At 42.7% G+C, this 27,417-nt stretch overlaps 1 protein-coding gene across 1 annotated transcript in view; it reads right to left on the bottom strand.

Moving 5' to 3' along the window:
* SLC6A15 (solute carrier family 6 member 15) overlaps positions 1–27,417 on the bottom strand; it is a 102,859-nt gene that overhangs the window by 56,354 nt on the left and 19,088 nt on the right. The window contains exon 2 of the mRNA XM_053719807.1: positions 18,653–18,810. Within this exon, the coding sequence (XP_053575782.1) occupies positions 18,653–18,810 (158 nt within the window). The remainder of the gene's footprint in view (positions 1–18,652; positions 18,811–27,417) is intronic.

Raw genomic sequence — 27,417 nt, 5'->3', positions numbered from 1 at the left:
GAGACCCCAGAAGCTTTGTGAATATTCTGGGTGCCGTGGCCAGACCGAAAGGAAGAGCCACGAACTGAAAATGGCAAACCTCAGAAACTTGAAATGATCTCTGTGGATAGAAACATGCAAGGATGCATCCTTTAAATCCACGGTAACCCTAATTGACCCTCCTGGATCAAAGGACAAAAGGTACAAACCATTGCCATCTGGAAAGATGGAATTCTGAGAAAACTTATTTAGACTCATGAGATCTAAATAGGGATAACTAACAAACCAGTCCCTGTTCCCGAATTGGAATGGGACAAATTACTCCCAAGAAAGATAGGTCTCAACACAACGTAAGAATGTCTCTCTCTGTATCGGGACAACAGAAACCTTCCTCTAGGGAAAGAAATTCCGAATTCCAGATTGTATCCCTGAACACTATCTCTAATACCCAGGAATCCGGAACGTCTCTCATACAAGTCCGGATGAAAAAAGACAGGCTTCCCCCTACTAGAACCGGTCCCGGATCAGAGGTCAATATGTCATGTAGACTTGGGACCAGCAGCGGTCTTGGGTTGTTTACCCTCGAACCAAATAGACCTCCTTACCCTCGAACCAAATAGACCTCCTTACCCTCGAACCAAATAGACCTCCAGGGAGATTTGACTAAGCACATCCTGGATTTAACCATAGGGCTTTCTTACTAAAAAAGTACAGCAGTCAAATTGCCGCGCTCTAGCGACGGTGTCATGATCCTCCTATTCCACCTTAAACATCCATTCACTCATACCACCTTTTTATCTTATTAACAACCTACCTGAACTAAATATATACCAGCCTCCTCCCATGGTCCTTTGCTGGTTTGTTGAAGTTCTCAAGCTACAGTTTCCAGTCCTTACCTTCGCTACAATTATTGGGGATTAACTTGTTCTGTTTTACCCTAACCTACTACAGATTTACCTACCTAAAGTCTGAAGCTGTCACGGCATCTCCTCTCATTACCCTGAGATCCCGCCTTCATCTACTCCGCCTGGCTAGCCTGACACAACAAACAACTTGGCGTGTGACGCTGCACGCTTGTCTGGTAGCCGTAACTCCGAAGCTTACATAGAGCGCACTAACCTGTCTCATTGAACGGACAACTGCGATATTACCCTAAGGCTTGTTGTTGTTGTTAAATCCTGTTGGGAAAGTGCTCAGAGTAAACGGACACTGGGGTTACTTAACTATAAAGATTCAAGCAAGGTTTACATCAGAGGCAATCACCCAGATCTCTGCCTGCTACTTACAGGTCTCATCTGTGTTAACCTCTTCTGTACTGATCTCCCTCCATAGTACCTATTACTTATTTACCGCCTGACTTAACACCCATTAATAGAAGCTCTCATTTTTGGGTAAAAGTTTGCTAGGCAATATCAATCCCAAGTGATCTAGAATTCGCTAAACAAACTAGCAAACTGTGTTCATTTACTTGTGACAACATAACATTTTAAGCACAAGTGTGAAAAATACAGCATTTAGTTGCTGAACATTACATAATAAACCAGCCCTATTAAAGAAAATATTGAGCCCTCTGATATAACTACTCAGCTACATAGCCTTAACCAACGGCTGGATAACCTCACCCAGGCTTTTAGAGAATTGAAGGTTGAAAACCAAAGCCTCAAAGCCTGCTTAAGGGAAGTGTTATCTAACAGAAATTCTGGGAACGATCATCAGGCTGAACCCCAGGTTTCATACCCTGAGAAGTTCTCTGGAGACCGCTCCTCTTTTCGTCAATTTAGGAATGCATGCTTATTGCTATTTGACTTACGCCCCAGTACCTACCCAACTGACAGGTCCAAGGTACTCACTATTCTTTAATACCTTAGGGATGAACCTAGGGCCTGGGCTGACTCCTTTTATGAGTCCCAGGACCCAATCCTAAACTCCCTGGATGCCTTTCTTAAAGCTCTATCATCCTCTATGATGACCCCTACCGTCAGATAATGGCTGAAAGCAAACTCAGAAGTTTAAAGCAGTTAAAAACCCCGGTTGAAGAGTATATTACTCGCTTTAAGATTTGGGCCAGAGACTCCCTCTGGAATGAGGTTTCTTTAAAAAACCAATATTGTTTAGGTCTATCTGAAGAGATTAAGGATGAACCCCAGAGTTGGAATACCAGACCGTTTAGAAGAACTGTACATTCTTACCACTACTATAGACCGTAGACTTAGGGAGAGGAGGCAAGATAAAAGCCCCTCTAATCCTCCTGTGCGCAGAATACTCCCGACACCACCTACTTCCAGTTCATCACCTGAGCAACCTATGGATATCAGTTTCTTGCCTGGACCCATCACCCCACAGGAGAAGACGAGACGCCGTTCACTAAATTTGTGCATGTACTGCGCATCAGCAGACCATGTTGTTAAGGAGTGTCCATTACTACTGAAACAGAAGTTAGGTAAGGTACACCCTATGAAACAGTGTTTCCACACAAAAAACATTACCACTGCCTATCTTACTACACCCTTATTTTTGCAGTGGGATCGACACAGGATAAACTGTAATGCCATCATCTACACTGGCGCATGTGCCAACGTTATAGATTCCAGTTTAGTTGCTGTTAATAAAATACAATTTTCGTTCAAAAGCACACCACTGCCTCTCAAAGTTATTGACGGTACACACCTTGCATCTGGTCCTGTCTCACAACAAACTATCCCTCTGCTTGTCACAACTTCCTCTGGTCATACTGAGACCATTACCTTTGACATCATATCATATCCTCTTTATCCTATTGTTCTGGGAATTACGTGGCTTCAATTACATCAACCAACTGTGCATTGGGACACACTTACTCTTTCTTTCTCCTCCACGTACTGCACTGCAACCTGTTTTCCGAATTCACATTTACTCTCTACCACTACTTCTCTTATTCCTGGTCATTATCTTGATTTCTCTGATGTCTTTAATCAGAAAGAGGCCGAGTCGTTACCGCCACACAGGCCCTACGATTGTCCCATAGACCTGTTACCTGGAGTCACAATTCCCTATGGCCATATCTATCCTCTCTCCAGACCTGAGTTACTGCATTTACAAACATATATAAGTGATAATTTAAAGAAGGGTTTCATCCGACCTTCCACTTCCCCTGCCGGTGCCGGCATTATCTTCGTCAAGAACAAGGATGGGTCCCTACGCCCCATAATCGATTATCAGAAATTAAATAAGCGTACAAAAAAGAACAGGTACCCGCTTCCTCTCATCCCAGAATTGATTGAGAGGTTGAGTGGCGCTACTATATTCACTAAGCTAGATCTTAGGGGCGCTTACAACCTTGTTAGAATAAGGGCCGGGGACGAGTGGCTGACAGCATTTAGGACCAGGTACGGTCTTTTTGAATATACTGTTATGCCATTCGGACTGTGCAACGCCCCGGCAACATTCCAGAATTTCATCAATGACATTTTTAGGGACATTCTTGACACTTTTCTGGTGGTCTTTCTTGACGACATTCTAATCTATTCTTCTTCCCTCTCCGAACATATTACACATGTTAGGCAAGTGTTATCCAGGTTACAGTCACATAGACTCTATGTTAAATTAGAGAAGTGCCTCTTCCATGTTAAAGAGGTGTCATTCCTTGGTTATCGTATCAGTCAAAGCAAAATTATGATGGAAGATAGTAAAATCAAGGCAATCACTTCATGGCCCACGCCATCTAACATTAAAGAAGTACAACGTTTCTTAGGCTTCGCAAATTTCTACAGGCGATTCATTCATAATTTTGCAGCCATCACTAAACCACTAACAAATCTTACCAAGACTACAACACCTTTCCTCTGGACCACTCAGTCCCAAAAAGCCTTTGATGACCTTAAGTCACTGTTTATTACTTCACCAATTCTTCAAATACCGAATAGCAAAGCCCAGTTCATATTAGAAGTGGACGCGTCCGAATACGCTATTGGCTCGGTACTCTCCCAGAGATCATCGCCTAATGACCTAATACATCCTGTATGCTATTTCTCCAGGCTTTTAACACCTGCTGAGTTGAATTACCCCACCGGGGAAAAAGAGTTGTTGGCGATCAAATCATCCTTCGACCAGTGGAGACACTTACTGGAGGGTGCTGAACAGCCTATAGTTATATTTACCGATCACAAAAATCTCCAATACCTCCAATCCAATCACACTCTTTCTGCTCGCCAACTCCGTTGGAGCCTTTATTTCTCTCGGTTCACTTTCATCATTAACTACCGTCCCGGATCAAGAAACGGTAAGGCAGACGCACTTTCACGCAAAGATCACAAGCCTCATACAGTTCCTCCCTACTCGACCATAATTCCCAAAACATCCTTTATAGGATTCATGTCCAAAGATTTTGCAGAGCTTAAATCCCAACAGAGATTGGATCCCACGAAAGGTTCCTATTCCCTTACACTAGATGATAACGGTATCCTTTGTAACCGCACAAGGTTCTACATACCTCCATCTCTCTGCAATAAGGCATTGCATTTGACTCATGATTCATCACTGGCTGGACATTTGGGAGTGCAAAAGACTCTAGACCTCTTACAAAGACACTTCTGGTGGCCTTCTATGAAACTCTCAGTGAAAACCTATATCAAGTCGTGCCCCACTTGCCAGACCTCTAAGCCTTCACATCAATTACCTCTGGGCTTATTACAGAACATTCCCATTCCTGACTGCCCATGGAGAAGCCTGTCTATGGACTTTATAGTCGATCTCCCAAAGTCCAATGGGAAAACGGCCATCTTTGTGGTAGTACACTTATTCTCACGTATGGCTCATTTCATACCAACGGACTCCCTTCCTACAGCACAACAAACCGCTGAAATGTTCATTAGGGAGGTGGTCTGCCTACATGGACTACCAACATCTGTATTAAGCGACAGAGGGTCGCAATTCACCTCCAAGTTTTGGAGATTCCTCTGTTTATCTCTCTCAATTCAGCAACACCTCACCACCTCATACCATCCGCAAACAAATGGCCTTTGTGAGAGGATCAACCAATGGCTTGAGCAGTACCTGAGATGTTTCTGCTCCAGCGCACATGAGTCCTGGGCTTCATATCTACTGCAAGCAGAATTAGCTTACAATAATACAACAAACTCTTCTACTGGATATTCACCTTTCTATATTAATTCTGGTCTCCATCCTCGTTTCCATCTCACACTCCTTGTCCTCAGGTTAACGATCTGGTCAATTCCATTAAACTAACATACAGACTGGTCCAAGACAACATCAAACATGCACAAGCCTCTCAAAAGCGCTTCTATGATTTACGCCATCGTCCACATCCAATCTATAAAATTGGGGACATGGTTTGGTTGAGTACCAAGAATCTCAAAATACCCACACCCTGCAGGAAGTTTAATAACCTCTTTGTGGGACCTTTTCCAATAATTGCCATCCGCAACCCGCTTACTGTCACCCTGCAGCTCCCTACTTCCTACCGCATCCACCCAACTTTCCATATCTCACTAGTCAAACCCTGTGATGCCTCTCGTCTCCAGCCTCTTCCTGCACTGGTGTCCCCGATGCCTGATCCTGAGTATGAGGTACATTCCATATTGGACTCCCGTCGGTGCAATGGTCAACTTCAGTACCTCGTCCATTGGGCCGGTTTGATTCCTCTGAGGATTCCTGGGAGCCTGCAACCAACCTTTTGGCTCCCCGTCTGGTGTCTCTGTATCACAGACGCCATCCCGATCGTCCGGCACCTTGATGCCTTCTTGGTGGTCCTTTGGGGGGGGGGGGGAGTCTCATGATCTTCGTATTCCACCTTAAACATGTGATCCATTCACTCATACCACCTTTTTATCTTATTAACAACCTACCTGAACTCAATATGTACCAGCCTACTCCCATGGTCCTTTGCTGGTTTATTGAAGTTCTCAAGCTACAGTTTCCAGTCCTTACCTTCGCTACAATTATTGGGGATTAACTTGTTCTGTTTTACCCTAACCTACTACAGATTTACCTACCTAAAGTCTGAAGCTGTCACGGCATCTCCTCTCATTACCCTGAGATCCCGCCTTCATCTACTCTGCCTGGCTAGCCTGACACAACAAACAACTTGGCGTGTGACGCTGCACGCTTGTCTGGTAGCCGTAACTCCGAAGCTTACACAGAGCACACTAACCTGTCTCATTGAACGGACAACTGTGATCTGCGCTGACCGGACCCACAGCAGCTGCACGCTGCATGTAAAGGAAGCTCCGCTCTACACAATTCAGGTTCCGTATAAACATAACTCAATATCAGTGACATTCTGGATGTAATATATGTTGTAATTTCATAACATATACACTACAACTGTGATATTACCATAAGGCTTGTTGTTGTTGTTAAATCCTGTTGGGAAAGTGCTCAGAGTAAACGGACACTGGGGTTACTTAACTATAAAGATTCAAGCAAGGTTTACATCAGAGGCAATCACCCAGATCTCTGCCTGCTACTTACAGGTCTCATCTGTGTTAACCTCTTCTGTACTGATCTCCCTCCATAGTACCTATTACTTATTTACCGCCTGACTTAACACCCATTAATAGAAGCTCTCATTTCTGGGTAAAAGTTTGCTAGGCAATATCAATCCCAAGTGATCTAGAGTTCGCTAAACAAACTAGCAAACTGTGTTCATTTACTTGTGACAACATAACATTTTAAGCACAAGTGTGAAAAATACAGCATTTAGTTGCTGAACATTACAGACGGTGGCACAGCTGAAAGAGGTTGAACACCTTGGAGTATGACCCTTTCGGATCATGGAAGAAGCAACTATCCTTAAACAGTAGCAAGTTTTATAACCCAGCTGAAGCCATTCTACCCCAGGAATGACTATCCATCCTTAGCTGAGAAAGGAATATCTCCTGAAAAATCGGAGCCCTTGACTTTATCAAAAAAGTACAGGATACATGAGGGACAGGAGAAAACAACACTGTTGCAGCATGTAGGGTTGAATATGCAAACATCCCAGTTTGCGAGTTCCCAAATTAGAACAAAAAAGTACCCTATGTGGGAAAATGGAAAACACCATCCTTTCCTTTTTTTTTTTTTAATAACTTCCTATTTCTGACGTGCGGAAAAACAAGTAAAAAGTTAACAATGCTGGTCACACACATCGTGAAGAACAAGCGATGTCACGTGTCACAATTCCATATGCAATCGAAACAGAACAGAACCGCGGGGCACTGCATGCGGTCATAGAAAAAAAATCCTAGACCCACAATATTGATAAAAAGTGGAGGAAGGACGCTGCATGTGGGCCAAAATAAAATATGGGACCCCACAGGAGAATTGCGGTTAGAATGACCATAGTCAAGCCAACAGTAAAGTCTTGTAATAATAAACTGTCACTTTAATGAAATAAACAGTTGTCACACAATCTGTCTCTTTAAGTACAAAGGGAACTCATTCTTGTGCACTTATGTATCACTATTTTGTTGTCAGTCGCACATTAAACAACCATACTGTACTCTGCAATCTTATGCTAGGTGTGAACTAGTTCCAATCCAAGCACAACGCTCTTGATACATTAAACCATTAAAATGCCTCAAGGAAAGGGAACAAACACTGAACAGAAGAGACCTAGTATCTTTTAAATAGTCTCTTTTAGCATATAATTTAATATTTGCGTATGCACCTTTGGGCTAGCATGTAACCCCCAGTTCAGGAAATGTGACCTGTAATAGTGTGTATAATCAATAGAAAGTATAAACAGTTTTGCACTGTCACCTATGATTCAATGGAAACAGTGAAAACAGCAACGTATACTCAAAAATCTCCATTAGTAATGGAACTTTAACCAATCCTGTGCAGATATAATATGCCGGTAACGTCTCTCTGTCTAATATGGCCGAGGAAAGAGACACATTCCCCTCAAGGCTCTCCGGACAGAGCAAAGGCCTCTCAGCTGTATCATTTGTGTAAAGGCATCCGGCGTTCTGACGGAGAGATACATAGTGCGCGCCCTATGGCGGTTAACCAAGCTCCGCCCATCGAGGACGTAGACAACCGGAACCGCCAAGAAAACATACATAAGTAATGGCGCGCACCTAAAAGGCGCGTATGAAGCTCCGCCCATTGTGGGCGTAACGTTAAGCACCCATTTACGGTTAAACATATAATACATATAACAGTTTTAAAAAATGAAAGTTAGTTTCCCAGATCAAACTAAGATTCCCTGTCGACTTCACTTAGCAAAGAAGTCGTATTAAACAGGAGTACCTCCTAGGAAAAAAGGGACCGCTCATTCATGTAGGAACAGCTTTAATCCCGTAACTCCCGGCAGCTTTGCAAAAGCAGGCTAACTCATACCCCCACATATTATATATATAGGGGGTCCGGTGAACAACATCTGTCACAGAAAATGACATGTCTATCGAGGTAGGGAACCCTACACACCTAAGACCATAAATAGTTACGCCATTTGCCTCTAAACACCGGGGCTGCTCAAGAAAAACTAACCCCCATTCAGGGGATACGTTCTCAAAGAAAAAAAAACACCAGCTCCTTTCTGCAAACATATATAGGGCCACAATTAAGACCCATGGTTCCCAGCTCATATTCTTTTTCTTTTTGAGCTACCAGAGGGGTTATTATCAGAAATAAAGCTTAGCACTTACCTTAAGAAGGCTGCCCAGCAGCAGGGCATCTCACCCGGCTTCTGAAGTTCTGTTCTTCCCTTCACATTGGCCTGTGGTAAACAAAAAGGCACTAAGCATTTTCTCCCTCAGATCCTTTACAAACGGGGCAGCATACAATCAATGGGAGGAGCAGTGAGAAAAACATCCCACAAGTTCCCATGGCCTGAAAGCCACCAAATGCTTCTCTTATGATATGGAAGAGATTGATTTGGTCTAGGCTACACCCCAGAACAAAGTAACACACTATGGTATTACATAAAAAATAATAAACACTTGATTGAAGAATCTATAACTAACACCTCACTCTGCCTCTTCCTATCACTAACACAGGCAAAGAGAATGACTGGAGGGGGAGGGAAGGGAGGAGCTATATATACAGCTCTGCTGTGGTGCTCTTTGCCACTTCCTGCTGAGCAGGAGGCGTAATCCCATAAGTAAGGATGAAATCCGTGGACTCGTCATATCTTGTAAAAGAAATATTTTTTGTTTTTAAAGCTTTCAATTAAAGCAAGGGTGATATATGAGCTGATAATAACACTATAATAATAATATTAAAAATTAAAAGTACCAACGTATTCTGTGATACCAATAAATATACTGTTAGAACAAAGCCCAAATATAGATTGACAAACTGATACAGAAGTAGTTGGGTCCCTGTCTTTGTGGTAACTTCAAATTTATGTGGTTAATTCAGGTGACAGATAAAAGATAACAAAGGACTGCATCACCGATGGTGATCTGAATATAGGGTTGATGTATTGCTTATAATTTAAAGGAATACTTTAAATGCTTCTCTGAAGGACAGGGTTTTCAGGGGCGTTTACAAGTGTAAAGAGTCAGAATGAACCAAAAATGTCCTACAGAATAGGGGCAGCACATGAAAAGTCTTGTAGGTGAGTTGTGTGTAGGTGGGTGAGTGTAGGTGAGTGTAGGTAAGTGTGCGTAGGTGAGTGTGTGAAGAGGTAATTGTTAGAGAAGTAATTAGATGAGTATAGAGGGCCGGTACTGTATGTATTTAGAAACTCAACCAGGGAGATAAAACAGAATTTATGTTTACCTGATAAATTACTTTCTCCAACGGTGTGTCCGGTCCACGGCGTCATCCTTACTTGTGGGATATTCTCTTCCCCAACAGGAAATGGCAAAGAGCCCAGCAAAGCTGGTCACATGATCCCTCCTAGGCTCCGCCTACCCCAGTCATTCGACCGACGTTAAGGAGGAATATTTGCATAGGAGAAACCATATGGTACCGTGGTGACTGTAGTTAAAGAAAATAAATTATCAGACCTGATTAAAAAAACCAGGGCGGGCCGTGGACCGGACACACCGTTGGAGAAAGTAATTTATCAGGTAAACATAAATTCTGTTTTCTCCAACATAGTTGTGTCCGGTCCACGGCGTCATCCTTACTTGTGGGAACCAATACCAAAGCTTTAGGACACGGATGAAGGGAGGGAGCAAATCAGGTCACCTAAATGGAAGGCACCACGGCTTGCAAAACCTTTCTCCCAAAAATAGCCTCAGAAGAAGCAAAAGTATCAAACTTGTAAAATTTGGTAAAAGTGTGCAGTGAAGACCAAGTCGCTGCCCTACATATCTGATCAACAGAAGCCTCGTTCTTGAAGGCCCATGTGGAAGCCACAGCCCTAGTGGAATGAGCCGTGATTCTTTCGGGAGGCTGCCGTCCGGCAGTCTCGTAAGCCAATCTGATGATGCTTTTAATCCAAAAAGAGAGAGAGGTAGAAGTTGCTTTTTGACCTCTCCTTTTACCGGAATAAACAACAAACAAGGAAGATGTTTGTCTAAAATCCTTTGTAGCGTCTAAATAGAATTTTAGAGCGCGAACAACATCCAAATTGTGCAACAAACGTTCCTTCTTTGAAACTGGTTTCGGACACAGAGAAGGTACGATAATCTCCTGGTTAATGTTTTTGTTAGAAACAACTTTTGGAAGAAAACCAGGTTTAGTACGTAAAACCACCTTATCTGCATGGAACACCAGATAAGGAGGAGAACACTGCAGAGCAGATAATTCTGAAACTCTTCTAGCAGAAGAAATTGCAACTAAAAACAAAACTTTCCAAGATAATAACTTAATATCAACGGAATGTAAGGGTTCAAACGGAACCCCCTGAAGAACTGAAAGAACTAAATTGAGACTCCAAGGAGGAGTCAAAGGTTTGTAAACAGGCTTAATTCTAACCAGAGCCTGAACAAAGGCTTGAACATCTGGCACAGCGGCCAGCTTTTTGTGAAGTAACACAGACAAGGCAGAAATCTGTCCCTTCAGGGAACTTGCAGATAATCCTTTTTCCAATCCTTCTTGAAGGAAGGATAGAATCCTCGGAATCTTAACCTTGTCCCAAGGGAATCCTTTAGATTCACACCAACAGATATATTTTTTCCAAATTTTGTGGTAAATCTTTCTAGTTACAGGCTTTCTGGCCTGAACAAGAGTATCGATAACAGAATCTGAGAACCCTCGCTTCGATAAGATCAAGCGTTCAATCTCCAAGCAGTCAGCTGGAGTGAAACCAGATTCGGATGTTCGAACGGACCCTGAACCAGAAGGTCTCGTCTCAAAGGTAGCTTCCAAGGTGGAGCCGATGACATATTCACCAGATCTGCATACCAAGTCCTGCGTGGCCACGCAGGAGCTATCAAGATCACCGACGCCCTCTCCTGATTGATCCTGGCTACCAGCCTGGGGATGAGAGGAAACGGCGGGAACACATAAGCTAGTTTGAAGGTCCAAGGTGCTACTAGTGCATCCACTAGAGCCGCCTTGGGATCCCTGGATCTGGACCCGTAGCAAGGAACTTTGAAGTTCTGACGAGAGGCCATCAGATCCATGTCTGGAATGCCCCACAGCTGAGTGACTTGGGCAAAGATTTCCGGATGGAGTTCCCACTCCCCCGGATGCAATGTCTGACGACTCAGAAAATCCGCTTCCCAATTTTCCACTCCTGGGATGTGGATAGCAGACAGGTGGCAGGAGTGAGACTCCGCCCATAGAATGATTTTGGTCACTTCTTCCATCGCCAGGGAACTCCTTGTTCCCCCCTGATGGTTGATGTACGCAACAGTTGTCATGTTGTCTGATTGAAACCGTATGAACTTGGCCCTCGCTAGCTGAGGCCAAGCCTTGAGAGCATTGAATATCGCTCTCAGTTCCAGAATATTTATCGGTAACAGAGATTCTTCCCGAGACCAAAGACCCTGAGCTTTCAGGGATCCCCAGACCGCGCCCCAGCCCATCAGACTGGCGTCGGTCGTGACAATGACCCACTCTGGTCTGCGGAATGTCATCCCTCGTGACAGGTTGTCCAGGGACAGCCACCAACGGAGTGAGTCTCTGGTCCTCTGATTTACTTGTATCTTCGGAGACAAGTCTGTATAGTCCCCATTCCACTGACTGAGCATGCACAGTTGTAATGGTCTTAGATGAATGCGCGCAAAAGGAACTATGTCCATTGCCGCTACCATCAACCCGATCACTTCCATGCACTGAGCTATGGAAGGAAGAGGAACGGAATGAAGTATCCGACAAGAGTCTAGAAGTTTTGATTTTCTGGCCTCTGTCAGAAAAATCCTCATTTCTAAGGAGTCTATTATTGTTCCCAAGAAGGGAACCCTTGTTGACGGAGATAGAGAACTCTTTTCCACGTTCACTTTCCATCCGTGAGATCTGAGAAAGGCCAGGACAATGTCCGTGTGAGCCTTTGCTTGAGGAAGGGACGACGCTTGAATTAGAATGTCGTCCAAGTAAGGTACTACAGCAATGCCCCTTGGTCTTAGCACAGCTAGAAGGGACCCTAGTACCTTTGTGAAAATCCTTGGAGCAGTGGCTAATCCGAAAGGAAGCGCCACGAACTGGTAATGTTTGTCCAGGAATGCGAACCTCAGGAACCGATGATGTTCCTTGTGGATAGGAATATGTAGATACGCATCCTTTAAATCCACCGTGGTCATGAATTGACCTTCCTGGACGGAAGGAAGAATAGTTCGAATGGTTTCCATCTTGAACGATGGAACCTTGAGAAACTTGTTTAAGATCTTGAGATCTAAGATTGGTCTGAACGTTCCCTCTTTTTTGGGAACTATGAACAGATTGGAGTAGAATCCCATCCCTTGTTCTCTTAATGGAACAGGATGAATCACTCCCATTTTTAACAGGTCTTCTACACAATGTAAGAATGCCTGTCTTTTTATGTGGTCTGAAGACAACTGAGACCTGTGGAACCTCCCCCTTGGGGGAAGTCCCTTGAATTCCAGAAGATAACCTTGGGAGACTATTTCTAGCGCCCAAGGATCCAGAACATCTCTTGCCCAAGCCTGAGCGAAGAGAGAGAGTCTGCCCCCCACCAGATCCGGTCCCGGATCGGGGGCCAACATTTCATGCTGTCTTGGTAGCAGTGGCAGGTTTCTTGGCCTGCTTACCCTTGTTCCAGCCTTGCATTGGTCTCCAAGCTGGCTTGGCTTGAGAAGTATTACCCTCTTGCTTAGAGGACGTAGCACTTTGGGCTGGTCCGTTTCTACGAAAGGGACGAAAATTAGGTTTATTTTTTGCCTTGAAAGGCCGATCCTGAGGAAGGGCGTGGCCCTTACCCCCAGTGATATCAGAGATAATCTCTTTCAAGTCAGGGCCAAACAGCGTTTTCCCCTTGAAAGGAATGTTAAGTAGCTTGTTCTTGGAAGACGCATCAGCCGACCAAGATTTCAACCAAAGCGCTCTGCGCGCCACAATAGCAAACCCAGAATTCTTAGCCGCTAACCTAGCCAATTGCAAAGTGGCGTCTAGGGTGAAAGAATTAGCCAATTTGAGAGCATTGATTCTGTCCATAATCTCCTCATAAGGAGGAGAATCACTATCGACCGCCTTTATCAGCTCATCGAACCAGAAACATGCGGCTGTAGCGACAGGGACAATGCATGAAATTGGTTGTAGAAGGTAACCCTGCTGAACAAACATCTTTTTAAGCAAACCTTCTAATTTTTTATCCATAGGATCTTTGAAAGCACAACTATCCTCTATGGGTATAGTGGTGCGTTTGTTTAAAGTGGAAACCGCTCCCTCGACCTTGGGGACTGTCTGCCATAAGTCCTTTCTGGGGTCGACCATAGGAAACAATTTTTTAAATATGGGGGGAGGGACGAAAGGAATACCGGGCCTTTCCCATTCTTTATTAACAATGTCCGCCACCCGCTTGGGTATAGGAAAAGCTTCTGGGAGCCCCGGCACCTCTAGGAACTTGTCCATTTTACATAGTTTCTCTGGGATGACCAACTTGTCACAATCATCCAGAGTGGATAATACCTCCTTAAGCAGAATGCGGAGATGTTCCAACTTAAATTTAAATGCAATCACATCAGGTTCAGCTTGTTGAGAAATGTTCCCTGAATCAGTAATTTCTCCCTCAGACAAAACCTCCCTGGCCCCATCAGACTGGGTTAGGGGCCCTTCAGAAATATTATTATCAGCGTCGTCATGCTCTTCAGTATCTAAAACAGAGCAGTCGCGCTTACGCTGATAAGGGTTCATTTTGGCTAAAATGTTTTTGACAGAATTATCCATTACAGCCGTTAATTGTTGCATAGTAAGGAGTATTGGCGCGCTAGATGTACTAGGGGCCTCCTGAGTGGGCAAGACTCGTGTAGACGAAGGAGGGAATGATGCAGTACCATGCTTACTCCCCTCACTTGAGGAATCATCTTGGGCATCATTGTCATTGTCACATAAATCACATTTATTTAAATGAATAGGAATTCTGGCTTCCCCACATTCAGAACACAGTCTATCTGGTAGTTCAGACATGTTAAACAGGCATAAACTTGATAACAAAGTACAAAAAAACGTTTTAAAATAAAACCGTTACTGTCACTTTAAATTTTAAACTGAACACACTTTATTACTGCAATTGCGAAAAAACATGAAGGAATTGTTCAAAATTCACCAAATTTTCACCACAGTGTCTTAAAGCCTTAAAAGTATTGCACACCAAATTTGGAAGCTTTAACCCTTAAAATAACGGAACCGGAGCCGTTTTGAACTTTAACCCCTTTACAGTCCCTGGTATCTGCTTTGCTGAGACCCAACCAAGCCCCAAGGGGAATACGATACCAAATGACGCCTTCAGAAAGTCTTTTCTAAGTATCAGAGCTCCTCTCACATGCGACTGCATGCCATGCCTCTCAAAAACAAGTGCGCAACACCGGCGCGAAAATGAGGCTCTGCCTATGCTTTGGGAAAGCCCCTAAAGAATAAGGTGTCTAAAACAGTGCCTGCCGATATTATTATATCAAAATACCCAGATAAAATGATTCCTCAAGGCTAAATATGTGTTAATAATGAATCGATTTAGCCCAGAAAAAGTCTACAGTCTTAATAAGCCCTTTTTGAAGCCCTTATTTACGATCGTAATAAACATGGCTTACCGGATCCCATAGGGAAAATGACAGCTTCCAGCATTACATCGTCTTGTTAGAATGTGTCATACCTCAAGCAGCAAGAGACTGCTCACTGTTCCCCCAACTGAAGTTAATTGCTCTCAACAGTCCTGTGTGGAACAGCCATGGATTTTAGTGACGGTTGCTAAAATCATTTTCCTCATACAAACAGAAATCTTCATCTCTTTTCTGTTTCTGAGTAAATAGTACAAACCAGCACTATTTTAAAATAACAAACTCTTGATTGAATAAGAAAAACTACAGTTAAACACTAAAAAACTCTAAGCCATCTCCGTGGAGATGTTGCCTGTACAACGGCAAAGAGAATGACTGGGGTAGGCGGAGCCTAGGAGGGATCATGTGACCAGCTTTGCTGGGCTCTTTGCCATTTCCTGTTGGGGAAGAGAATATCCCACAAGTAAGGATGACGCCGTGGACCGGACACACCTATGTTGGAGAAACAGTTGCTTTATTGGTAAGGTCTTGTAGGTTAGGATCAGGGTTTAGTACAGTGTTCCTGTGGGTAAAGAAAGCCAAAGAAGAGAGTGGCAGTGTACAGCAGCTGATGCACAAAGATTGGTGAGGTGGATGAGTCTGGAAGAAAAGAATTGAATAGGGAGAGTTGGGAGGTCTAGTAAGGGGCTTTAACAGTTGAGGCAGAAGGTGATCAAAGAGTGAAGTATTATGTTGGTGTTGTATAGTAAATTCAGATAGGCATTTTATTAACTAATTTTGCTGAGTTGTGGTTTAGGAGGAAACAAGACTATATTCTAGTTGTTCGGGTGTTTTTGTTGTTATACATAACTTTGGGTTGCTAACTCCACAGCTGCTTTATTATGGACCATGAAACCTTAGTCATTTTGAAGACTGCTATTAATATCACAGTCTTGCAGATTAGCCTTAAATGCCACTAAAAGCAGTGGATCGAATCACTCAAAGCATAGACAAACTGTGAGATGTCTGAATGGACAGTTAGTTAGTGCCAGCAACACAGTTAGTAAGAATAAAACTTCTAGCATTTTTAATAAATAAATGCATATAACATAAAGCTTAAGATTACGAGTGGAGCAGTAGTTTTCGTTCGCGTTAGAGCGTTAAAACCCACTAAAAGTAATTTTTTGTGCTCTGAGATTTGCGCTCGTATTACGAGTTGAAAGTAAAAAGTTTGCTCTCTCGTGTTAATAATGTCACAGTAACAAATAGACTTTGAGAAGTCGGGAACACAAAATCACATTCCCCCTTAGACTTCAATGGAGATGAAAAAGTTAAAAAAACATAACACTCACAAGTTGCGCAAACACGGTTACAGGTTACGGTTATTTAAAAGGGCAACATAAGAGGATAATATTGCATATTTCATAATTCAATGGTCTGCACATAGCAAAATATGTTCTATTTATTCTTAAAGAGATATTTAGTTATATATCTGATGGATTTTTCCACAAATATATATTTATACCTATACCTATATATATATATATATATATATATATAAATATATATATATAAAAGAAGAAGTCCTGGCTGACTAAATCACTGACTCATCAACGCCGAGCTCAAACCGTTTAACCTAGGAATGTGAAAGGGGGTGAAAAAGGGGCTGAACTTTTTTATGAGGATACCTATATCTCAAAAAACGACGATGTTACAGACGTGGAAATTGGTATTAAGATTTTCTTTGAAAAATAAAGAAACACGTGTTTTACCATTTCCCCAAAATCCACTTAAGGGGATCAAAAGAGGAGGGGCTGATTTATGAGGATACCTATTTTTCAAAAACCAACAATGTTACAGACGTGAAAATTGGTATTTAGGTTCTCCTTGAAAAAAAAAGAAACACGTGTTTTACCATTTCCCCAATATCCACTTAAGGGGGTCAAAAGAGGGAGGGCTGATTTATGAGGATACCTATATCTCAAAAACCAACAATGTTACAGACGTGAAAAATAGTATTTAAATTCTCCTTGAAAAATAAAGAAACGTGTTTTACCAATTCCACAAAATCCACTTAAGGGGGGTCAAAAGAGGGGGGCTGATTTATGAGGATACCTATTTCTCAAAAACCGATGATGTTACAGACGTGAAAATTGGTAATAAGATTCTCCTTGAAAAATAAGTAAACACATGTTTTACCATTTCCCCAAAATCCACTTAAGGGGGGGTCAAAAGAGGGGGGCTGATTTATGTGGATACCTATATCTCAAAAACCGACAATGTTACAGATGTGAAAATTGGTATCTAGATTCTTCTTGAAAAATAAAGAAACATATGTTTTAAAATTTCCCCAAAATATGCTTAAGGGGGTCAAAAGAGGAGGGGATCATTTATGAGGATACCTATATCTAAAAAACCACCATGTTACAGACGTGAAAATTGGTATTTAGATTCTCCTTGAAAAATAAAGAAACACATGTTTTACCATTTCCCCAAAATCCACTTAAGGGGGGTCAAAAGAGGAAGGCTGATTTATGTGGATACCTATATCTCAAAAACTGACAATGTTACAGACGTGAACATTGGTATCTAGATTCTCCTTGAAAAATAAAGGTACACGTGTTTTAACATTTCCCCAAAATACACTATATATATATATATATACATGATTATATATAGGTATAGATATATATATATATATATATATATATATATATATACGTATATAGGAATAGCTATTTAAAAATACATATTCTGCTATGTGCCTAACAATGGAATGTGGACTATTTACATAAAATACGCAGTTAAACACTGAATTAAATATGAATATTTCATAAATATGATTTTCTTTGTTTTATCTACTTAACTGCAAAAGGCTCAATGCATTTTTAAATAAGTCTATATATGTGTACATATGTATGTATGTGTTTATATGTGTATATCTCTGTAAATACATATGTACACATATAAATACATAAATACATACGTATTAACAGTTAACCAGAGCTCTGAGGTTGCGGTAATCATTCAAGTGCAAATCGCAATTGCGCTCACACATTCGCATTTACTTTCAACTTGTAATACGAGCGGAATTTAACTTGCACGCAAACAGCCACGAAAACCCAATATCGCTTGCGTGCAAATATTAGCACTCTACTTGTAATCTAGCCCAAAATATTTACAACAACAACAAAAAATTAGACAAGGTATAGTTTGAAATGTGGGTGGCTGGGAAGGAAAAGGTGTTTTTAGAATTTACCAACACAACAAAAATCTAAAATATGAAGGAACACAAACCCCTTCAACTAAAAAAAAGGAGCCTGAACTATTTCAAGTAAATCACTATAGATTAACAATAATATGATTGTGACTACCACCTCAATGTATAACTCCTCAATGAAAAAAAAAGAATAATCAATATGGCTGGATATTAGGAACACCTTAAGGATATGGCTCCCCCTCCTAAAAAAACGTAAACAAGTGAAATCAGTTATAATTATTCTTGCTACTGGGTGGCACAATCATAACTAGAATTGTTGATACCATAAAAAATAGTGACATGTGAGCTGTACAATTTTATTTTATTTTAACATTCTACATAGCTTACTAGTATCACTAGTTTTATTTACATGGCAACTTACCAAACAGCTTGTAAAACCAATTCCTCCCATTTTAGGGCTAATGTAGTTCCATACCCCAATGCTTCCTCTGCGAATTCTCTGCCCAACGGATAGCTCCAAGAAAAAAAGTGGGATGCCTATCACCAGGAGCAGTATTAAATATGGCACAAGATAAGCCCCTGTAGAAATGAGACATATGCAATATTAATTGTATCATTAGCAAACTTATTTATTAAAGGGATAGTAAAGTCTGCATTCAACTTTCATGATTCAGATAGGGCATGTAAGTTTAAAACAACTTTCTAATTTACTTTTATTATCAAATTTGCTTTGTTCTCTTGGTATTCTTAGTTGAAGGTAAGCTCATATGCTAATTTCTAAGCCCTTGAAGGCTGCCTTTAATCTGAATGCATTTGACAGTTGTTCACAGCTAGAGGGCGTTAGTTAAAGTGTTTCATATAAAAAACATTGTACTCATGCACATGGAGTTATTTAAGAGTCAGCACTAATGGCCTGATATGCAAGCCTGTCAAAAGATCTGAGATAAGGAGGCAGTTTACAGAAGCTTAGATACAAGGTAATTACAGAGATAAAAAGTATACTTTAACTCCAACTATTCGACTGCCGAAAAATATAGTGCACCCTCTCCCCTCCACTACTTCGTCCTCTTATATATAGTAGTTGGGAACTATCCCAAGATGCCTCCCCTCAGATTCGCTACACTTAACACCCAGGGCCTTAATTCCCCTATAAAACGAAGCCTCTTACACCGCTATCTCCACCGGCACAAGCTCCAAATTGCCTTCTTGGCAGGAAGGGACCAGATTTTTTACCAATTCTTCCTACTTTCCAGTTTGTGAAACAGCTTCCTACACCGAAAAAACAAGAGGTGTGGCTATCCTGGTACATAGATCAGTCAAATGTGAAATTGAGTATAGAGAGTCTGATCCTGAGGGAAGATTCCTGATACTAGTATGTTGTCTCAATGAGATCTTATGCACCCTAGTTTCTCTATACGTCCCTAACACCAAGCAAGTCCCCTTCCTCCGTTCCACCCTTGAGCGCATTGAAAAAGTGACGAGAGGTCGCTTGATTATTGGAGGTGATTTCAACCTTGTATGGGACCCTCTCCTAGACAGGAAGACACTGAACAATTCCCCCCAGGATAGGAGTGCCTCCTCCCAGTCTGCTGCTTTTCGGAAGCTATGCTTCCAATATAATCTCTATGACATATGGAGATGCCTGTCCCCATCTAAGAGAGATTTTACCCACTTTTTCGAAGCCACATAATTCTTATTCGAGGCTTGATACCTTCTTTTGTGATAGCTGGACCTTGGACGCCTGTATTTCTTCAAGTATTAAACCGTGCTCCTGGTCAGACCATGACCTTGTGGTAGTGACTTGCTCACTTCTTACATATTCTGAAACCCGTCCACCGTGGCGACTCCCGGATCTCTTCATGTCGGACATTGAATCGCCCGAAATATCTCGAGTCATTGTGGATTTTTTCACACTAAATGATACAGGCGACACCTCAGTTGCGACACTATGGGCCTCCTTTAAAGTCTAAATGAGAGGCTACTTCCTATCTAGGGCAGCTCAGCTTAGCGACAAACATGAAACCCCATTAGCCAAACTGTATGCGGAGTTTAGAATAATTGAAAACAATAATAAATTATATCCCTCCTCCTGACTTTACAATTAGTTGGACAGATACGAGAAGAGATAAATAGGAGAGAGGGCAAGAGAGTCCAAGCTACATTATTTAGGTTAAAGCAACTCTACTATTATAAAGGCAACAAAGCTGACAGACTCCTAGCAAACAAACTTCGCTACCAAACCCAACAACGACGGATTTCTGCCGTTAAGACCAAGGGTGCTCTTGCCTACGCATCGAAAGACATAGGCGCATCTTTTGCGAGCTACTATCACTCCCTATATAATTTAGGGGTTGACCCTAATACTCCCAAGGCGAGTACAGGGGAGATCCAGAACTTCCTTGACTCGCTCCATTTACCACACCTCTCCCCTGAGGAAGTAAATGACCTGATACTCCCTTTTACACAAGTAGAGACTCAATCAGCTGTATGCTCTCTTAAAACCGGTAAGGCCCCGGGTCCCGATGGCTTCACTGCATCGTTCTATAAGACCTACGCCCCTGTATTAACGCTGATTCTCACAAGTTTTTTCCTTGAGGTGGGCAATTCAGGTACTCTATCTGGAGAGTTTCTTGAAGCCAGCATCCTCACAATACCCAAGAAGTGAAAGGATCCAACTAAGTGTGAGAGTTACAGGCCAATCTCACTCATCAACATCAATGTTAAGGTCTATGCCAAGATTCTGGGTAACAGGTTGGCAACCCATGTCCTATCTTTAGTACACCTGGATCAAGTAGGGTTTATAACGGGCCGACAAGGCTCTGACAACACACGCAGACTTCTAAACCTCTATACTGAATCCGCTGATATGGGCCTCCCATTACTCACCCTGTCGATAGAGGCGGAAAAAGCATTTGAAAGGGTGAGATGGGATAATATGTTTCTTACCTTAAAAGCTTTTGGTATACCGCCCATGCTTTGCAAAGCCATTGGCGCATTATACTCCAACCCATCAGCCAAAGTGAGAGGGGTGGGATTTATCTCCCCATCTGTCTTGAGCACCAACGGCACAAAGCAGGGATGTCCGCTATCCCCTATCTTGTATGAACTATCCATTGAGCCCCTAGCTGCTGCCATTAGTCAACAAAGGGAGATCCAAGGCCTCATAATCCATGACTTGAATCAGAAACTTGCCCTATTTGCAGATGACCTCACTATCTTCTTATCTGACCCATTGACCTCCCTTCCCCCTCTTTTCACCCTTTTGAAACTATTTGGCACTCTGTCACATAACAAAGTTAATGTATCTAAAACTGAAGCTTACTCCTTGGGACTCCTATTGGAGGAACTCAAGACTTTACAAAGACTCTACCCCTTTAAATGGTCAACTGAGGGAATTAAGCATCTGGTAGTTTTCCTTTCGCATGACAAGAAAATAATAATGACAAATAACTATTCTCCCCTTTTGACACAAATTGACTCCCTCCTAAGCAATACGAGGAGATCTCTTGGCTTGGCCGTGTGGCTGCTATCAAGATGATGATACTCCCTAAAATCACTTATCTCTTCCGATGTCTGCCTCTCATTGTCCCTCAGAATATCCTTGCTCAATTTCAACAACTTATATCTGACTATATCTGGAGAGGGGATAAACCTAGAGTAGCGGCAAATATCTTGCAAAGACCTATAGAGAGGGGAGGGATAGGGCTTCCACACATCAGAATCTATCATGAAGCCGCAATGATCACCCATGCTTCTGCATGGAGCTCTGATCTTCCACAAACCAGATGGTGAGAACTAGAACAGGTCTCCCTACCAGCCCATGTCAAACCTGAGGACCTACTTTGGATGGCGAGTCACGGCCTCCAGTCACTTACTCTTTCTAATTTGATTGTCAGGGAATGTAGGAGTGCGTGGTTACGCCTACACAATTTCAAAATGATTGCTCCTCACCCATCCCCAGTCCAACCAGTAGTAAGTCTTCTCCTAACCCTTCCCAACTTCTTCATCGGGACCTGGAGAACCTCGCAATTACGAACAATAAGCGACTTTTACCATAATGACAATCTCTTGAACCATTCGGACTTGATAGCGAAGAGGGATCTACCCTCCAAGCTTCTCTTTGACTTACGGTTACGATCCTTTTTTACGAGCATGGGGTTTCCTCCCTGAGACACTCCGGGATACAACACTCTGGGATACCAGATGGACAACCAAACTTCAACTAGATAAGCCCTTATCCGTCCATTATCAATAACTCTTCCTTTGAAACCCATATCTGATACTAGGATGGCAATACACTGTGTAATGGTGTATGAACTTTTTTATAAACTTCTCACCCAATGGCACTTGGTGCCAACCAAATTACAGAAATTCTACCCTACAACATCTGGGCTGTGCTGGAGGGGATGCGGGGGGAGAGGCAACCCCATGCATATATGGTGGGACTGCCCCCAACTCACAAACTACTGGGCTAAGACGAGACAACTGTGTACCAATCTAGGCCTTCCTAGTGTCACACTCCCTTCCATGGGTTTACTCCATCTAGACATTCCTCCAATTCCCCCTCATAGTAAGTGTCTCCTGATCTGCATCCTCCTATCCGCCAAGCTCCTGATAGCTAGAAATTTGAAAAAAAAAAAAAACAGAATTTATGTTTACCTGATAAATTACTTTCTCCAACGGTGTGTCCGGTCCACGGCGTCATCCTTACTTGTGGGATATTCTCTTCCCCAACAGGAAATGGCAAAGAGCCCAGCAAAGCTGGTCACATGATCCCTCCTAGGCTCCGCCTACCCCAGTCATTCGACCGACGTAAAGGAGGAATATTTGCATAGGAGAAACCATATGATACCGTGGTGACTGTAGTTAAAGAAAATAAATTATCAGACCTGATTAAAAAACCAGGGCGGGCCGTGGACCGGACACACCGTTGGAGAAAGTAATTTATCAGGTAAACATAAATTCTGTTTTCTCCAACATAGGTGTGTCCGGTCCACGGCGTCATCCTTACTTGTGGGAACCAATACCAAAGCTTTAGGACACGGATGAAGGGAGGGAGCAAATCAGGTCACCTAAATGGAAGGCACCACGGCTTGCAAAACCTTTCTCCCAAAAATAGCCTCAGAAGAAGCAAAAGTATCAAACTTTGGTAAAAGTGTGCAGTGAAGACCAAGTCGCTGCCCGACATATCTGATCAACAGAAGCCTCGTTCTTGAAGGCCCATGTGGAAGCCACAGCCCTAGTGGAATGAGCTGTGATTCTTTCAGGAGGCTGCCGTCCGGCAGTCTCATAAGCCAATCTGATGATGCTTTTAATCCAAAAAGAGAGAGAGGTAGAAGTTGCTTTTTGACCTCTCCTTTTACCAGAGTAAACAACAAACAAGGAAGATGTTTGTCTAAAATCCTTTGTAGCATCTAAATAGAATTTTAGAGCGCGAACAACATCCAAATTGTGCAACAAACGTTCCTTCTTTGAAACTGGATTCGGACACAAAGAAGGCACGACTATCTCCTGGTTAATGTTTTTGTTAGAAACAACTTTCGGAAGAAAACCAGGTTTAGTACGTAAAACCACCTTATCTGCATGGAACACCAGATAAGGAGGAGAACACTGCAGAGCAGATAATTCTGAAACTCTTCTAGCAGAAGAAATTGCAACCAAAAACAGAACTTTCCAAGATAATAACTTAATATCAACGGAATGTAAGGGTTCAAACGGAACCCCCTGAAGAACTGAAAGAACTAAGTTGAGACTCCAAGGAGGAGTCAAAGGTTTGTAAACAGGCTTGATTCTAACCAGAGCCTGAACAAAGGCTTGAACATCTGGCACAGCTGCCAACTTTTTGTGAAGTAACACAGACAAGGCAGAAATCTGTCCCTTCAAGGAACTTGCAGATAATCCTTTCTCCAATACCCAACCAAGCCCAAAGGGGAATACGATACCAAATGACGCCTTCAGAAAGTCTTTTCTATGTATCAGAGCTCCTCACACATGCGACTGCATGTCATGCTTCTCAAAAACAAGTGCGCAATACCGGCGCGAAAATGAGACTCTGCCTATAATTAGGGAAAGCCCCTAGAGAATAAGGTGTCCAAAACAGTGCCTGCCGATATTATTTTACAAAATACCCAGATTAAAATGATTCCTCAAGGCTAAATATGTTTATTATATGAATCGATTTAGCCCAGAAAATGTCTACAGTCTTAAAAAGCCCTTGTGAAGCCCTTATTTATTGTCTGTAATAAAAATGGCTTACCGGATCCCATAGGGAAAATGACAGCTTCCAGCATTACATCGTCTTGTTAGAATGTGTCATACCTCAAGCAGTAAAATTCTGCTCACTGTTCCCTCAACTGAAGTTAATTCCTCTCAACAGTCCTGTGTGGAACAGCCATCGATTTTAGTAACGGTTGCTAAAATCATTTTCCTCTTACAAACAGAAATCTTCATCTCTTTTCTGTTTCAGAGTAAATAGTACATACCAGCACTATTTTAAAATAACAAACTCTTGATTGAATAATAAAAACTACAGTTAAACACTAAAAAACTCTAAGCCATCTCCGTGGAGATGTTGCCTGTACAACGGCAAAGAGAATGACTGGGGTAGGCGGAGCCTAGGAGGGATCATGTGACCAGCTTTGCTGGGCTCTTTGCCATTTCCTGTTGGGGAAGAGAATATCCCACAAGTAAGGATGACGCCGTGGACCGGACACACCTATGTTGGAGAAAACAACCTCCAAGATGGAAAAGTGTACTGGAGACAGTTGAATATCTCAAGTCTATGGAGAGCGGTGTGTATCTGGCCAATAGACAAATGGGCACTCATGCCCAGATCTGGGAACCCTGGGAGACTCTTATGACCCCTAAAGCCCGTAACACCCTAAATGACTAATTCTCTCCCTGACCTGAAATGATCTGGATGGATAGTGATTCTCTCGATCAGTCAAGGAACCGTAACTTCTTCTCTACTAGCTCCCCCTACCCTTTTGGATAACCCTTTCATTGACATCCTCCTATCACTACCCCCGCCCCCACCAAACCTAGAATACATCTGCATTAAAGCATGGGCTCCCCTGACTCTTACCCCTTCAGACTTACGGTTCTCAGGGATAACCTTTTCAGGTTGTATACCGACCCTATCTTCCCCCACCTATGATAGCTTTATGTAAGTCCAGGGTTGGCCCATTTGGGTCATTTGTTTCTGCTCCCCCACCCTCCTTCCCCCAACTCGTTCTGTTAGGAAATTTACTCTGTTACTATTACTGAATATCATGTTTATAGAGTTTTTGTAATCTGTTGAAAAATGACTCTGCTCTCAACCACTCCCGGCCGTGCTGTGTAACCCCTAGGCCGGGTCTGGTGTCATGTATCGTTATTTGCAGATTTCTTACAAAATAAATACTAAAAAAAAAAAAAAGTATATTTCTATAATAGTGTTGGTTATGCAAAATTGGGGATTGGTAAATAACATAAATTATGCTTACCTGATAATTTTCTTTTCTTCAGATGGAAAGAGTCCACAGCTGCATTCATTACTTTTGGGAAATAAGAACCTGGCCACCAGGAGGAGGCAAAGACACCCAAGCCAAAGTCTTAAATACTCCTCCCACTTCTCTAATCCCCCAGTCATTCTGCCGAGGAACATGGAACAGTAGAAGAAATACCAGGGTGAAAAGGTTCCAGAAGGATAAACATAAGAGACGCCCAACAGAAAAAATACGGGTGGGGAGCTGTGGACTCTTTCCATCTGAAGAAAAGAAAATCAGGTAAGCATAATTTATGTTTTTCTTCATAAATGGAAAGAGTCCACAGCAGCATTCATTACTTTTGGGAAAACAATACCCAAGCTATAGAGGACACTGAATGCAAGAATGGGAGGGTAGAATAGGCAGCCCATTCTAAGAGCACCAGGCCTGAAACCACAACCCAACCAAACCCTGCTTCATCAAAGCCGGGCAAAAAAACTAGAAGGAAAAGGCCCCAAGGACACTGACCGGCAGATAGTCCGAAAGCTTAACTAGAGATCACAAGAAAACACACCGAGCCAACACTCCTCCAGGAGAACCGTCGCCCAGCATTTGGCCCCCACACAACCCTTTACTAGCACAAGTACCAAAATCCCCAAAAGGGAGAGGATAAGGGAGAGCCATAGGTATACCCAAATGGTACAGCAAGAACTAATAAGGAAAAAAACCCTTCCAAAAGAAAATCAAGTCCATAGAGAACTGAAAGGATCCGGAGAACAAGAGGAGACAATGCCCAACCCAGGCAGAACCACAAGGAGCAAACCGGGCATCATCAAGGAGAAGAAACATCTCCCAAACATCAAGCAAAAGCACAGAAAAAGACAGTTGAAGACAAAAGTCCTCAAACGTCAGAACTCAGAGACTGAGCAAACGGAAACTATACTTGTAGCAAACTCAGAAAGATAAACATCTGAGTCCAGTAACACGCTGCCATCCGTAGGAAGACACAGGGAAAACACTATACGTAAGGAAGAGCAGCCTAACAAAATTCCAGATTGCCCATCATCCAAGACAGAGGGCACACTCCAGGCAATCCAGGTCGCCAGGCCTGCTCACAGATCTTGAACAGGGAAGAGGCACAGAACCTCAAAAAAAGGTCCACTGGCACCCCCAAGACCTGAGGATGAAGGATCTGAAGCAGGGGAACAAAAAGAAACCCCAAGACCAGCCCCCAATAGGGCGGAAGAATGGACACAGCCACTTCACATAGAGACAATCAAGCAGGCGTTAGACCCAAGGAGATCTAGCAAAGCCACTAAGTCTCAATGCGGAGCCAGCAGCTCCCCAGATGGAAAGGAACAACCCCCCCGAGCCGCATAAAACATCTGTTTCAACTTCCCGAACACAGGAGAGGCCCCTAAAAAAGGAACCACACCTCCGTAAGGTGGACAACGAGCGCCCTGAAAAGGAGAGCATCGATAAACACCTGCCCATAAGACAGGAAGTCGTAGGAAAAACCGAGAACACAAGGTCACGTCACTGACGAACACAGAAGAAACCCCTTAAACACCATCATGCTAGCACACATACCAGGCACAAGAGTGACAGATAAACAACTGTAAACCTTCCGCTTGCTAGGCAGGAAAGCCCACCATCAGGTTACATCAGCTGGCTGTCCCAAGGGAACCATATCGTCCGGTATAAGACAAGCCCAAAGGAG

Source organism: Bombina bombina, chromosome 6, assembly GCF_027579735.1.
Source record: "Bombina bombina isolate aBomBom1 chromosome 6, aBomBom1.pri, whole genome shotgun sequence".
NCBI classification, from domain to species: domain Eukaryota; kingdom Metazoa; phylum Chordata; class Amphibia; order Anura; family Bombinatoridae; genus Bombina; species Bombina bombina.
Note: the sequence above shows the minus strand (reverse complement) of the source record. Positions and strands in the feature narration are given on the sequence as shown.